General features: G+C 44.3%; 1 protein-coding gene across 1 annotated transcript in view; it reads right to left on the reverse strand.

Moving 5' to 3' along the window:
• LOC306970716 (tubulin-specific chaperone cofactor E-like protein) overlaps positions 1-13,411 on the reverse strand; it is a gene marked incomplete at its 3' end in the record, with an annotated part of 30,360 nt that extends 16,949 nt beyond the window's left edge. The window contains exons 1-4 of the mRNA XM_079566743.1: positions 13,181-13,411; positions 9,441-9,580; positions 6,202-6,383; positions 5,596-5,852 (exon numbers count right to left, since the gene is read on the reverse strand). Of these exons, the coding sequence (XP_079422869.1) occupies positions 5,596-5,852; positions 6,202-6,383; positions 9,441-9,580; positions 13,181-13,325 (724 nt within the window). The 5' untranslated portion in view covers positions 13,326-13,411. The remainder of the gene's footprint in view (positions 1-5,595; positions 5,853-6,201; positions 6,384-9,440; positions 9,581-13,180) is intronic.
• Between the last annotated feature and the right edge of the window lie 1,708 nt (positions 13,412-15,119).

The following is a 15,119-nucleotide window of genomic DNA, read 5'->3' on the forward strand; positions in this document are numbered from 1 at the left end:
GGACACACACACACACACACGCGCACACACACAGACAGGTTTACATGCAATATCAGGACACACACACACACACACAGACAGGTTTACATTGAACATCAGGACACACACACAGTTGTGAAGTTGATGTGAGGTTGATGTGAGGTTTAGGTTGATGTAAAGTTGAGGTTGATGTAAAGTTGAGGTTGATGTGAGGTTGAGGTTGATGTAAAGTTGAGGTTGATGTGAGGTTGAGGTTGATGTAAAGTTGAGGTTGATGTGAGGTTGAGGTTGATGTGAGGTTGATGTTTATGTGAGGTTGATGTAAAGTTGAGGTTGATGTAAAGTTGAGGTTGATGTGAGGTTGAGGTTGATGTGAGGTTGATGTTGATGTGAGGTTGATGTAAAGTTGAGGTTGATGTTGATGTGAGGTTGATGTAAAGTTGAGGTTGATGTGAGGTTGATGTAAAGTTGAGGTTGATGTGAAGTTGATGTAAAGTTGAGGTTGATGTGAGGTTGATGTAAAGTTGAGGTTGATGTAAAGTTGAGGTTGATGTGAGGTTGATGTTGATTTGAGGTTGATGTAAAGTTGAGGTTGATGTGATGTTGATGTAAAGTTGAGGTTGATGTGAAGTTGATGTAAAGTTGAGGTTGATGTGAGGTTGAGGTTGATGTGAGGTTGATGTTGATGTGAGGTTGATGTGAGGTTGATGTGAGGTTGATGTAAAGTTGAGGTTGATGTGAGGTTGATGTGAGGTTGAGGTTGATGTGAGGTTGATGTGAGGTTGATGTGAGGTTGATGTTGATGTGATGTTGATGTGAGGTTGATGTGAGGTTGATGTTAGGTTGATGTAAAGTTGAGGTTGATGTGAGGTTGACGTGAGGTTGATGTGAGGTTGAGGTTGATGTGAGGTGAGGTTGATGTTGATGTGAGGTTGATGTTAGGTTGATGTAAAGTTGAGGTTGATGTGAGGTTGACGTGAGGTTAATGTGAGGTTGAGGTTGATGTAAAGTTGAGGTTGATGTGAGGTTGATGTTGATGTGAGGTTGAGGTGAGGTTGATGTGAGGTTGATGTAAAGTTGAGGTTGATGTGAGGTTGATGTGAGGTTGAGGCTGAAGTGAGGTTGATGTGAGGTTGAGGTTGATGTAAAGTTGAGGTTGATGTGAGGTTGATGTTGATGTGAGGTTGAGGTGAGGTTGATGTGAGGTTGATGTAAAGTTGAGGCTGATGTGGGGTTGACTTGAGGTTGAGGTTGATGTGAGGTTGATGTTGATGTGAGGTTGATGTACAGTTGAGGTTGATATGAGGTTGATGTAAAGTTGAGGTTGATGTGAGGTTGATGTGAGGTTGATGTAAAGTTGAGGTTGATGTGAGGTTGATGTAAAGTTGAGGTTGATGTTGATGTGAGATTGATTTTGAGGTGAGGATGATGTGAGGTTGATGTAAAGTTGAGGTTGATGTGAGGTTGATGTAAAGTTGAGGTTGATGTGAGGTTGATGTTGAGGTTGATGTGAGGTTGACGTGAGGTTGAGGTTGATGTGAGGTTGATGTAAAGTTGAGGTTGATGTGAGGTTGATGTTGATGTGAGGTTGATGTTGATGTGAGGTTGATGTTGATGTGAGGTTGAGGTGAGGCTGATGTGAGGTTGGTGTGAGGTTGATGTGAGGTTGGTGTGAGGTTGATGTGAGGTTGACCTGAGGTTGACCTGAGGTTGACGTGAGGTTGGTGTGAGGTTGAGGTTGATGTGAGGTTGATATCAGGTTGATGTGAGGTTGATGTTGATGTGAGGTTGACGTGCGGTTGATGTGATGTTGATGTGAGGTTGATGTGAGGTTGATGTGAGATTGACCTGATGTTGATGTGAGGTTGATGTGAGGTTGAGGTTGATGTGAGGTTGAGGTTGACCTGAGGTGGATGTGAGGTTGATGTGAGGTTAATGTGAGGTTGATGTGAGGTTGGTGTGACGTTAATGTGAGGTTGATGTGGGGTTGACGTGAGGTTGAGGTGAGGTTGGTGTGAGGTTGATGTGAGGTTGATGTGAACTTAATGTGAGGTTGAGGTTGATGTGAGGTTGATGTGAGATTGACCTGAGGTTGATGCGAAGTTGACCTGAGGTTGATGTGAGGTTAATGTGAGGTTGGTGTGAGGTTGATGTGAGGTTGGTGTGAGGTTGATGTGAGGTTGGTGTGAGGTTGATGTGAGGTAGATGTGAGGTTGACGTGAGGTTGAGGTGAGGTTGGTGTGAGGTTGGTGTGAGGTTTGTGTGAGGTTGATGTGAAGTTGACCTAAGGTTGAGGTGAGGTTGGTGTGAGGTTGAGGTGAGGTTGATATCAGGTTGAGGTGAGGTTGAGGTTGACCTGAGATTGATGTGATGTTGATGTGAGGTTGACGTGAGGTTGGTGTGAGGTTGATGTGAGGTTGATGTGAGGTTGATGTGAGCTTAATGTGAGGTTGATGCGAGGTTGATGTGAGGTTGAGGTTGATGTGAGGTTGACCTGAAGTTGATGTGAGGTTGACCTGAGATTGATGTGAGGTTGACCTGATGTTGACCTGAGGTTGATGTGAGGTTGGTGTGAGGTTGATGTGAGGTTGATTGAGGTTGATGTGAGGTTGACGTGAGGTTGACGTGAGATTGGTGTGAGGTTGGTGTGAGGTTGATGTGAGGTTGGTGTGAGGTTGATGTGAGGTTGGCGTGAGGTTGACGTGAGGTTGGCGTGAGGTTGGCGTGAGGTTGATGTGATGTTGATGTGAGGTTGATGTGAGGTTGATGTGAGGTTGATGTGAGGTTGGTGTGAGGTTGATGTGATGTTGATGTGAGGTTGACGTGAGGTTGGCGTGAGGTTGATGTGAGGTTGATGTGAGGTTGGTGTGAGGTTGATGTGAGGTTGATGTGAGGTTGATGTGAGGTCGAAGTGAGGTTGATGTGAGGTTGGTGAGGTTGGTGTGAGGTTGATGTGATGTTGATGTGAGGTCGAAGTGAGGTTGATGTGAGGTTGGTGAGGTTGGTGTGAGGTTGATGTGAGGTTGGTGTGAGGTTGACGTAAGGTTGATGTGATGTTGATGTGAGGTTGACGTGAGGTTGGTGTGAGGTTGATGTGAGGTTGACGTGAGGTTGATGTGAGGTTGACGTGAGGTTGGTGTGAGGTTGATGTGAGGTTGACGTGAGGTTGACGTGAGGTTGATGTGATGTTGATGTGAGGTTGGTGTGAGGTTGATGTGAGGTTGATAATAAATAATATATAGGTCTTATATAGCGCTTTTCAGGAAACACAAAGACGCTTTACAAGTGAGACAATGTGAGGTTGATGTGAGGTTGATGTGAGGTTGACCTGAGGTTGACGTGAGGTTGGTGTGAGGTTGATGTGAGGTTGGTGTGAGGTTGATGTGAGGATGATGTGAGGTTGATGTGAGGTTGATGTGAGGTTGGCGTGAGGTTGGCGTGAGGTTGGTGTGAGGTTGACGTGAGGTTGGTGTGAGGTTGATGTGAGGTTGGTGTGAGGTTGATGTGAGGATGATGTGAGGTTGATGTGAGGTTGATGTGAGGTTGGCGTGAGGTTGATGTGAGGTTGGTGTGAGGTTGGTGTGAGGTTGGTGTGAGGTTGATGTGAGGTTGATGTGAGGTTGATGTGAGGTTGGTGTGAGGTTGACGTGAGGTTGACGTGAGGTTGGCGTGAGGTTGACGTGAGGTTGGCGTGAGGTTGGCGTGAGGTTGGCGTGAGGTTGATGTGAGGTTGACGTGAGGTTGACGTGAGGTTGATGTGGTTGATGTGAGGTTGATGTGAGGTTGGCGTGAGGTTGGCGTGAGGTTGGCGTGAGGTTGGCGTGAGGTTGGTGTGAGGTTGATGTGAGGTTGATGTGAGGTTGATGTGAGGTTGACGTGAGGTTGACGTGAGGTTGGCGTGAGGTTGACGTGAGGTTGGCGTGAGGTTGGCGTGAGGTTGGCGTGAGGTTGATGTGAGGTTGATGTGAGGTTGATGTGGTTGATGTGAGGTTGATGTGAGGTTGATGTGAGGTTGATGTGAGGTTGATGTGAGGTTGGCGTGAGGTTGATGTGAGGTTGATGTGAGGTTGACGTGAGGTTGACGTGAGGTTGACGTGAGGTTGACGTGAGGTTGATGTGAGGTTGATGTGAGGTTGACGTGAGGTTGGCGTGAGGTTGATGTGAGGTTGACGTGAGGTTGACGTGATGTTGACGTGAGGTTGACGTGAGGTTGGCGTGAGGTTGACGTGAGGTTGGTGTGAGGTTGGTGTGATGTTGATGTGATGTTGATGTGAGGTTGATGTGAGGTTGATGTGAGGTTGATGTGAGGTTGATGTGAGGTTGGTGTGAGGTTGATGTGAGGTTGACGTGAGGTTGGCGTGAGGTTGATGTGAGGTTGGTGTGAGGTTGGTGTGAGGTTGGTGTGAGGTTGGTGTGAGGTTGGTGTGAGGTTGATGTGAAGTTGATGTGAGGTTGATGTGAGGTTGATGTGATGTTGATGTGAGGTTGACGTGAGGTTGACGTGAGGTTGACGTGAGGTTGACGTGAGGTTGATGTGATGTTGATGTGAGGTTGGTGTGAGGTTGATGTGAGGTTGATGTGAGGTTGATGTTGATGTGAGGTTGACCTGAGGTGGATTTGATGTTGATGTGAGGTTGATGTGAGGTTGATGTGAGGTTGGTGTGAGGTTGACCTGAGGTTGATGTGAGGTTGACTTGAGGTTGATGTGATGTTGATGTGAGGTTGACCTGAGGTTGATGTGAGGTTGGTGTGAGGTTGACCTGAGGTGGATGTGATGTTGATGTGAGGTTGATGTGAGGTTGACCTGAGGTTGATGTGAGGTTGGTGTGAGGTTGACCTGAGGTTGATGTGAGGTTGGTGTGAGGTTGGTGTGAGGTTGATGTGAGGTTGGTGTGAGGTTGACCTGAGGTTGATGTGATGTTGATGTGAGGTTGATGTGAGGTTGACCTGAGGTTGATGTGAGGTTGGTGTGAGGTTGACCTGAGGTTGATGTGAGGTTGGTGTGAGGTTGACTTGAGGTTGATGTGAGGTTGGTGTGAGGTTGACCTGAGGTGGATGTGATGTTGATGTGAGGTTGATGTGAGGTTGACCTGAGGTTGATGTGAGGTTGGTGTGAGGTTGACCTGAGGTTGATGTGAGGTTGGTGTGAGGTTGACTTGAGGTTGATGTGAGGTTGGTGTGAGGTTGACCTGAGGTTGATGTGAGGTTGGTGTGAGGTTGACCTGAGGTGGATGTGATGTTGATGTGAGGTTGATGTGAGGTTGACCTGAGGTTGATGTGAGGTTGGTGTGAGGTTGATGTGAGGTTGGTTTGAGGTTGATGTGAGGTTGGTGTGAGGTTGACCTGAGGTGGATGTGGGGTTGATGTGAGGTTGATGTGAGCTTAATGTGAGGTTGATGTGAGGTTGATGTGAGGTTGATGTGAGGTTGAGGTTGATGTGAGGTTGACCTGAGGTTGATGTGAGGTTGATGTGAGGTTGAGGTTGATGTGAGGTTGACCTGAGGTTGATGTGAGATTGACCTGAGGTTGATGTGAGGTTGATGTGAGCTTAATGTGAGGTTGATGTGAGGTTGATGTGAGGTTGATGTGAGGTTGGTGTGAGGTTGACCTGCTCACCTGAGTTACTGAGGTTGAGGCTGTGCAGCTCGGGGAACAGTCTGCTCAGCGCCTCCTGGTGGTCGTCCACAGACTGCAGGGGGTTGTTTGCCAGGACGAGGGCGCTGAGGCGCGGGAACATGAGGCCGAGCTTCCGGACCTCGGACCAAAGCCTCAGACGGTTTTCTGTGATGTGGAGCAGCTTCAGCGACGGACACGGCCTCCCAGGGGGCGCTACTGAGGTGAGGTCATTCAGGCACAGGAACAGCTCCTCCAGCCTGAAACAGGGGAACGTCTGAGGAACATCTCACACCTCTGAGGAACATCTCACACCTCTGAGGAACATCCTCTGAGGAACATCTCACACCTCTGAGGAACATCCTCTGAGGAACATCTCACACCTCTGAGGAACATCTCCTCCAACATAATATGATGGGGTACTCACAGTGGTTAGTGTGGTGAGTGTGGGGTACTCACAGCGGCGTGTGGTGAGTGTGGGGTACTCACAGCGGCGTGTGGTTAGTGTGGGGTACTCACAGCGGCGTGTGGTTAGTGTGGGGTACTCACAGCGGCGTGTGGTTAGTGTGGGGTACTCAGAGTGGAGCGTGGTTAGTGTGGGGTACTCACAGCGGCGTGTTCCCGGTCAGCGTGTACACACTGTTCCAGCTGATGTGAGTGTTGATGAGCACCAGTCTCCGGACACGGCTGAAGCTCTGGGCGAGGCCGGTGTCCAGCTGCGCCCCCTGCAGGGGGTTCATGCTCAGGTTGACGAAGTCCAGGTGTGGGATGTTGGACACGATGGTGGAAACCTGCCGCACAGTCACAAGGCGGAATAAACTCCTGGACGACTGAGACCCTAAGTATACACTGCGTTCCAAATTATTATGCAAATGACATTTTTCTAAGATTTTCTAAATTGTCAACTCAAATGAGAGTCAGCATAATTTTTAAGTCTTTAACTGGTAGAGGATCATTTAAATGTGGTGGAAAACATTTCCTAGTGATAACAGTATTTTTTTCAAAAATAAATATAGTAAAAACCTCAAAATCCACTGTTCCAAGTTATTATGCAACTCATCGTTTCAATACATTTTAAAGCTTGTAATTAACTGAAAATGGTCATTTGTTGACTTTGCAGCATCGGGAGGTCATATTTACTGAAATCAAAAGCTATTTCAATCAAAAAAATATTAACAGGTTAAGTTATATTTGACCATAGGAGCCCTTGTGTGAAGCAGCTTCAAAATTCTTAAATCCATTAAAATTGTAAGTTTTTAGACAGTTTCTGCTTGGATTTCTTTGCAGGATGTTAGAATAGCCTCCCAGAGCTGCTGTTTGGATGAAACCTGCCTCCCACCCTCATAGAAGTTTTTTTTGTTGATGCTCCAAAGGTTCTCAACAGGGTTTAGGTCAGGAAAGGAGGGGGTCCACATCATGAGTTTCTCTCCTTTTATGCCCATAGCAGCCAGTGATGCAGAGGTTTTCTTTACAGCAGGACATGGTGCGTTGTCATGAGGAAGAGGATTTTGTTAAGGAAAGAACGGCTCTTCTTTTTGTAGCATAGCAGACAGTGGTCAGTCAGAAACTCCACATATTTTTCAAAGGTCATTTTCACTCCTTCAGGGAGCCTAAAAGGGCCTAAAGGGGCCGACCAGCTCTCTCACCATGATTCTGGCCCAAAACATGACTCCACCACCTCTTTACTGACGTCACAGCCTTGTTGGGACATTGTGGTCATTCACCTCCATCCATCTGACCATCCAGGGTCACACGGCCTCATCAGTGAACAAGACTGTTTGAATAGGAGTCCTCATGTATTTCTGAGCCACTGCAGCCGTTTCTGCATCAGCTTCAATGAACAGTTTAGGGGAGGCCCGGATAGAAGGTTTATGCACAACTGCAGCCTCTGGAGGGTCCGACACCTTGATGTTTGGGGGAGTCCAGAGGCACAAGGAGCTTCAAATACATGTATGCTGCTTTGTGGCATCTGTTCTCTTAATCTGATGTGTTTGTCTGACAGAAACCGTCCATATTGTGCCTTTATCGGCACAAAACGGAGTGTGTCTGAATCATCCACAAATCTCTTATCAGCACAATGATTACACTTAGTCTTTCATGAAATATCGAAGGTTTTCATACTTAGACCAAGGCATTCAACTATTTCACGCTTTTCATCAGCAGAGAGACCCTTTTTCTTTCCCATATTGCTTGAAAATGATGATCTGCATAATAAAGTGGAACACCCTTTTCAGTAGTTTTTCCCTTAACTGGGCTTAACCCGACAACTAATCATCCCAGGTCTCTGAGATTAATGTCAGTGATTCATAGAGCCCCAAGACACGATACCATCCATGAGTTTCATTATTATTGCTTTTTTTTTTACCTTTTTGACACAAAAATCCAATTTGCATAATAATTTGGAACGCAGTGTAAGTCCTTTGAGGTTCCTGTCTCATAATCCCATCACACTTTTTAAAAAGGGTTTTCTACAGTTACTTATGTGAAAATAAAGAAATAGAGAGTGAGGTCTGAGTCGGTTTGAAAGACAGTTCTTTAAAGTCCCTCAGATTCAGACCGAGGCCTGAATCTGAGGGACTTTAAAGAACTGTGTCTGAAAGTGCCGGAGTTAAAGTGGGGGTGTTCTGCTTTAAAGAGGGGGTGTTCTGCTTTAAAGAGGGGGTGTTCTGCTTTAAAGAGGGGGTGTTCTGCTTTAAAGAGGGGGTGTTCTGCTTTAAAGAGGGCGTGTTCTGCATTAAAGAGGGCGTGTTCTGCTTTAAAGAGGGCGTGTTCTGCTTTAAAGAGGGCGTGTTCTGCTTTAAAGAGGGGGTGTTCTGCTTTAAAGAGGGGGTGTTCTGCTTTAAAGAGGGCGTGTTCTGCTTTAAAGAGGGGGTGTTCTGCATTAAAGAGGGGGTGTTCTGCTTTAAAGAGGGGGTGTTCTGCTTTAAAGAGGGGGTGTTCTGCTTTTGTCAGTCCCATAGCACCAGTCTATATCTCACTACAATGATGACAAACCTTCTGTTGGTCTGTAAATGCAGTAAATTAGAATAACTGCCTTGTATAAAATGTCTCTCTCAAAATGGCTGTAGTGAATGTCTTGAAATCGGCCTCTGTCTCTTTAAGAACCTCTGAGCCTTTAGACACGCCCCCTCCACACGCTGTCTGTGGCATCAGTGGGGAGGGGGTTCTGCTGAGGAGCAGTGGTTGGTTACTCGGCTGGTGACCAAAGCTCGGAGGCGTCTCCAGGAGGTGGGGGCGTTCCTAGGAGGACTCAGGCAAACCTATCCCTAAAATGGCCGCCATCAGGCAAACCTATCCCTAAAATGGCCGCCATCAGAGTTTTTACAGATGACTCAGAAATACGTGAATGTGCCAAGGCAACACTTCAGCCATGTTTTTAATGAGGGAGTGACAGAATAACATGAGGGAAAGCTTGAAAAAGTCAATTTTGCAGAATACCCCCCCTTTAAACCAAACAGACTCATCTTAAAAAGTGTCAACATCAGCACCGAGAAAACCTTCGTCATTGGTGTTAAAGTTCAGCATCTCACGTTGATGGAAAACCTCAGACCCGAGGACGACAGTACAAGCATCTTTGCAAACGAGCATCATGTAAGTGTACATTGTCTAGGGTGGTAGTGGGTGGTATTAGGTGGTTTTAGGCGGTAGTGGGTGGTAGTGGGTGGTACTAGGTGGTTTTAGGCGGTAGTGGGAGGTAGTGGGTGGTTTTAGGTGGTAGTGGGTGATAGTGGGCGGTAGTGGGTGGTAGTAGGTGGTTTTAGGCGGTAGTGGGAGGTAGTGGGTGGTTTTAGGTGGTAGTGGGTGGTACTAGGTGGTAGTGGGTGGTAGTGTGTGGTACTAGGTGGTACCTCTTCCCAGTTGCTGAGCTGGTTGTGCGACAGGTCGAGCTCCACCACGTGAGCGCAGACGGCAGCGATGTCAGCGGCGTCTCCGGCCTTTTGGATACTGCAGTCGTTCAGCACCAGGACGCTGGGCAGGAACAGGCGGTCTGCAGAGCGACGCCATGTTACTTCATCTACTTTCATCACTTTAATCACTTTAATCACTTTAATCACTTTATCCACTTTACTCACTTTAATCACTTTAATCACTTTAATCACTTTAATCACTTTCATCACTTTAATCACTTTAACCACTTTCATCACTTTAACCACTTTAATCACTTTCATCACTTTAATCACTTTAACCACTTTAACCACTTTCATCACTTTAACCACTTTAATCACTTTCATCACTTTAATCACTTTAACCACTTTAATCACTTTCATCACTTTAATCACTTTAACCACTTTAACCACTTTAATCACTTTAACCACTTTAATCACTTTAATCACTTTAACCACTTTAATCACTTTCATCACTTTAATCACTTTAACCACTTTAACCACTTTAATCACTTTACTCACTTTAACCACTTTAACCACTTTAATCACTTTAACCACTTTAATCACTTTAATCACTTTAATCACTTTAACCACTTTAACCACTTTAATCACTTTACTCACTTTAACCACTTTAACCACTTTAATCACTTTAACCACTTTAATCACTTTAATCACTTTAACCACTTTAATCACTTTAATCACTTTAATCACTTTAACCACTTTAATCACTTTAATCACTTTAACCACTTTAACCACTTTAATCACTTTAACCACTTTAATCACTTTAATCACTTTAACCACTTTAATCACTTTAATCACTTTAACCACTTTAATCACTTTAACCACTTTAACCACTTTAATCACTTTAACCACTTTAACCACTTTAATCACTTTAACCACTTTAATCACTTTAACCACTTTAATCACTTTAACCACTTTACTCACTTTACTCACGTTCATCACTTTAACCACTTCATCTACTTTCATCACTTTAACCACTTTACTCACTTTACTCACTTTAATCACTTTAATCACTTTACTCACTTTAATCACTTTAATCACTTTACTCACTTTACTCACTTTAATCACTTTAATCACTTTACTCACTTTAATCACTTTAATCACTTTACTCACTTTAATCACTTTAATCACTTTCATCACTTTAACCACTTCATCTACTTTCATCACTTTAATCACTTCATCTACTTTCATCACTTTAACCACTTCATCTACTTTCATCACTTTAACCACTTCATCTACTTTCATCACTTTAACCACTTTAACCACTTTACTCACATTCATCTATCTACACAAACAAACCAGACTATCTACACAAACAAACCGGACTATCTACACAAACAAACCGGACTATCTACACAAACAAACCAGACTATCTACACAAACAAACCAGACTATCTGTACAAACAAACCGGACTATCTACACAAACAAACCAGACTATCTACACAAACAAACCAGACTATCTACACAAACAAACCGGACTATCTACACAAACAAACCAGACTATCTACACAAACAAACCAGACTATCTACACAAACAAACCAGACTATCTACACAAACAAACCGGACTATCTACTCAAACAAACCAGACTATCTACTCAAACAAACCAGACTATCTACACAAACAAACCGGACTATCTACACAAACAAACCGGACTATCTACACAAACAAACCAGACTATCTACTCAAACAAACCAGACTATCTACACAAACAAACCGGACTATCTACACAAACAAACCGGACTATCTACACAAACAAACCAGACTATCTACACAAACAAACCAGACTATCTACACAAACAAACCGGACTATCTACACAAACAAACCGGACTATCTACACAAACAAACCAGACTATCTACACAAACAAACCAGACTATCTACACAAACAAACCAGACTATCTACACAAACAAACTGGACTATCTACACAAACAAACCAGACTATCTACACAAACAAACCGGACTATCTACACAAACAAACCAGACTATCTACACAAACAAACCAGACTATCTACACAAACAAACCGGACTATCTACACAAACAAACCGGACTATCTACACAAACAAACTGGACTATCTACACAAACAAACCAGACTATCTACACAAACAAACCAGACTATCTACACAAACAAACCAGACTATCTACACAAACAAACCAGACTATCTACACAAACAAACCAGACTATCTACACAAACAAACCGGACTATCTACACAAACAAACCAGACTATCTACACAAACAAACCGGACTATCTACACAAACAAACCAGACTATCTACACAAACAAACCAGACTATCTACACAAACAAACCAGACTATCTACACAAACAAACCAGACTATTTACACAAACAAACCAGACTATCTACTCAAACAAACCAGACTATCTACACAAACAAACCAGACTATCTACACAAACAAACCAGACTATCTACACAAACAAACCAGACTATCTACACAAACAAACCAGACTATCTACACAAACAAACCAGACTATCTACACAAACAAACCGGACTATCTACACAAACAAACTGGACTATCTACACAAACAAACCAGACTATCTACTCAAACAAACCAGACTATCTACACAAACAAACCAGACTATCTACACAAACAAACCAGACTATCTACACAAACAAACCAGACTATCTACACAAACAAACCGGACTATCTACACAAACAAACTGGACTATCTACACAAACAAACCAGACTATCTACACAAACAAACCGGACTATCTACACAAACAAACTGGACTATCTGCACAAACAAACCAGACTATCTACACAAACAAACCAGACTATCTACACAAACAAACCAGACTATCTACACAAACAAACCAGACTATCTACACAAACAAACCAGACTATCTACACAAACAAACTGGACTATCTACACAAACAAACCGGACTATCTACACAAACAAACCAGACTATCTACTCAAACAAACCAGACTATCTACACAAACAAACCAGACTATCTACACAAACAAACCAGACTATCTACTCAAACAAACCAGACTATCTACACAAACAAACCAGACTATCTAAACAAACAAACCTGACTATCTAAACAAACAAACCGGACTATCTACACAAACAAACCAGACTATCTACACAAACAAACTGGACTATCTACACAAACAAACCGGACTATCTACACAAACAAACCAGACTATCTACTCAAACAAACCGGACTATCTACTCAAACAAACCGGACTATCTACACAAACAAACCGGACTATCTACACAAACAAACCAGACTATCTACACAAACAAACCAGACTATCTGTACAAACAAACCAGACTATCTGCACAAACAAACTGGACTATCTACACAAACAAACCAGACTATCTGTACAAACAAACCAGACTATCTACACAAACAAACCAGACTATCTGTACAAACAAACCAGACTATCTACACAAACAAACCAGACTATCTACTCAAACAAACCAGACTATCTGCACAAACAAACTGGACTATCTACTCAAACAAACCAGACTATCTACACAAACAAACCGGACTATCTACACAAACAAACCGGACTATCTACACAAACAAACCAGACTATCTACACAAACAAACCGGACTATCTACACAAACAAACCAGACTATCTGCACAAACGGGCTGGGATTCGGATCAAGGGTGTTGTGAATGCGACTTTAGAAAGTGTGTGTGACCTTTGACCGGTGACCCCGGGGGCGTCGGCAGCAGGACGATGCCCAGCCCTTGTCCTCTGGAGTACGGGAAGTTGTCCGGGTTGTATTTGTCGCTGACAACTTGGACGAAAGTGTGCACCTCCTCTTCATCAGAGGAAGACTCCATTTTCCCTCCGCCGCGGGGCTCCTGAAGGCAGCACAGGGTCAGAGCCAAGTCCCGTCGGGCAGGGACCGGGCAGTGCCTCCCTTTGACCGGGCAGTGCCTCCCTTTGACAGGGCAGTGCTTCCTTCTGACGGGCTCTGACCGGGCAGTGCCTCCCTCGGACCGGGCAGTGCCTCCCTTGGACCGGGCAGTGCCTCCCTTGGACCGGGCAGTGCCTCCCTCTGACGGGCTCTGACCGGGCAGTGCCTCCCTCAGACCGGGCAGTGCCTCCCTTGGACCGGGCAGTGCCTCCCTCTGACCGGGCAGTGCCTCCTCACCGGGCGCAGACCAAAGACCAGGCAGATGTGGCGGCCGCCGGTCACATGACGCCGCCCCTGCAGCGACAGAACGTCACACATCAGTTTCATGAAGAGTTTCCTCTCGCTCCTGTTTGAGCTGAGCTTCATGTAAAGCTCTGTGTGACTTTGATCTCTTCAATCATTATAAAAACTACATTTATGTAGTTCATGCTTCAGTGAAACAAGGAAAACTAATGCGTGACCAAAGGTAAATAACAAACTTCAGAGCCAGGTATTCATTTATTCCTTTTCATTTCGTTTTTTTTGTATTATTTTTTGAGGTGAAACAACCAAGAAACGTCTTTAACGACAAAAGGGCAGAAAAAACACTTGTTTCATTGTGTTTCACTTTTTTTCTTTGAAATTGTAATGACCAACAGCATCAAAACTTGAATGTAAAGATTTTATATTTCTTTTCGGTTCCTGCTTTAGACACTGATTTTTTCGATATCAGACTCGGATCGTTTAACAGTGCCCGGTTAGGGCTGGGCGATATGGACTAACCGCCATATCCCGATATTTTGGTTGAATATCGATACACGATATATATCCGATATTTTTTATGCAAAGTGAGAGCTGTGAAATGAACTGTTAAGTCAAAGCCAAATACGAGTAGTTTTATTAACTGTAAACATAAAAACCTAACAAAGCTCCGTAAGGTGCACATTTAAATAAAAAATGATCTTAAATAAAAATAGCCTAGAAAATAAACTAGGGCAATCTTTTTCTGAGGGCCGCGTTTACATATAAAGAGATGAACAAGGCTTGAGATTACCTGTTTCTTTTTGGTTCATAGTTTATCTGAATTTGAAATATCCCGATAAAGCGACATGGTCTAATCCCATATCTCATTTAAAACACATCGATACATCTTAAATATTGATATATCGCCCAGACCTAGTTTTCCTCTCTACAGCGCGAGTGTCAGCCCCCTAAAGGTCAGAACATGATCCTGAAGCTGAAAGGCTGAAGGTGGGGTTGGGTGACAGTGGCTCAGTCTGCAGCTGCCGCTCTCTGGGGGCTCTCCTTCCCTGTGACCCTCACAAAGACCACACACAGCTACACTCGCACATCACTACAACATCACTACAACATGACTACAACACCACTACAACATCACTACAACGTCACTACAACGTCACTACAACATGACGACCCCGTTAGCCTGTAGCACCTCAGCTAAACACTCGCCTTCTGAAGTTTGACGATGTTTCCTTCCACACGTCTGTGAATCTAAAAGGGGGGGTATTCTGTAAAATGGACTTTTCCAGCTTTCCATCCTGTTATTCTGTCACTCCCTCATTAAAAACATGGCTGAAGTGTTGCCTTGGCACATTCACGTATTTCTGAGTCATCTGTAAAAACTCTGATGGCGGCCATTTTAGGGATAGGTTTGCCTGAGTCCTCCTAGGAACGCCCCCACCTCCTGGAGACGCCTCCGAGCTTTGGTCACCAGAAC

This window comes from Gobius niger, assembly GCF_951799975.1.
Source record: "Gobius niger genome assembly, chromosome: 11".
Lineage (NCBI taxonomy): Eukaryota > Metazoa > Chordata > Actinopteri > Gobiiformes > Gobiidae > Gobius > Gobius niger.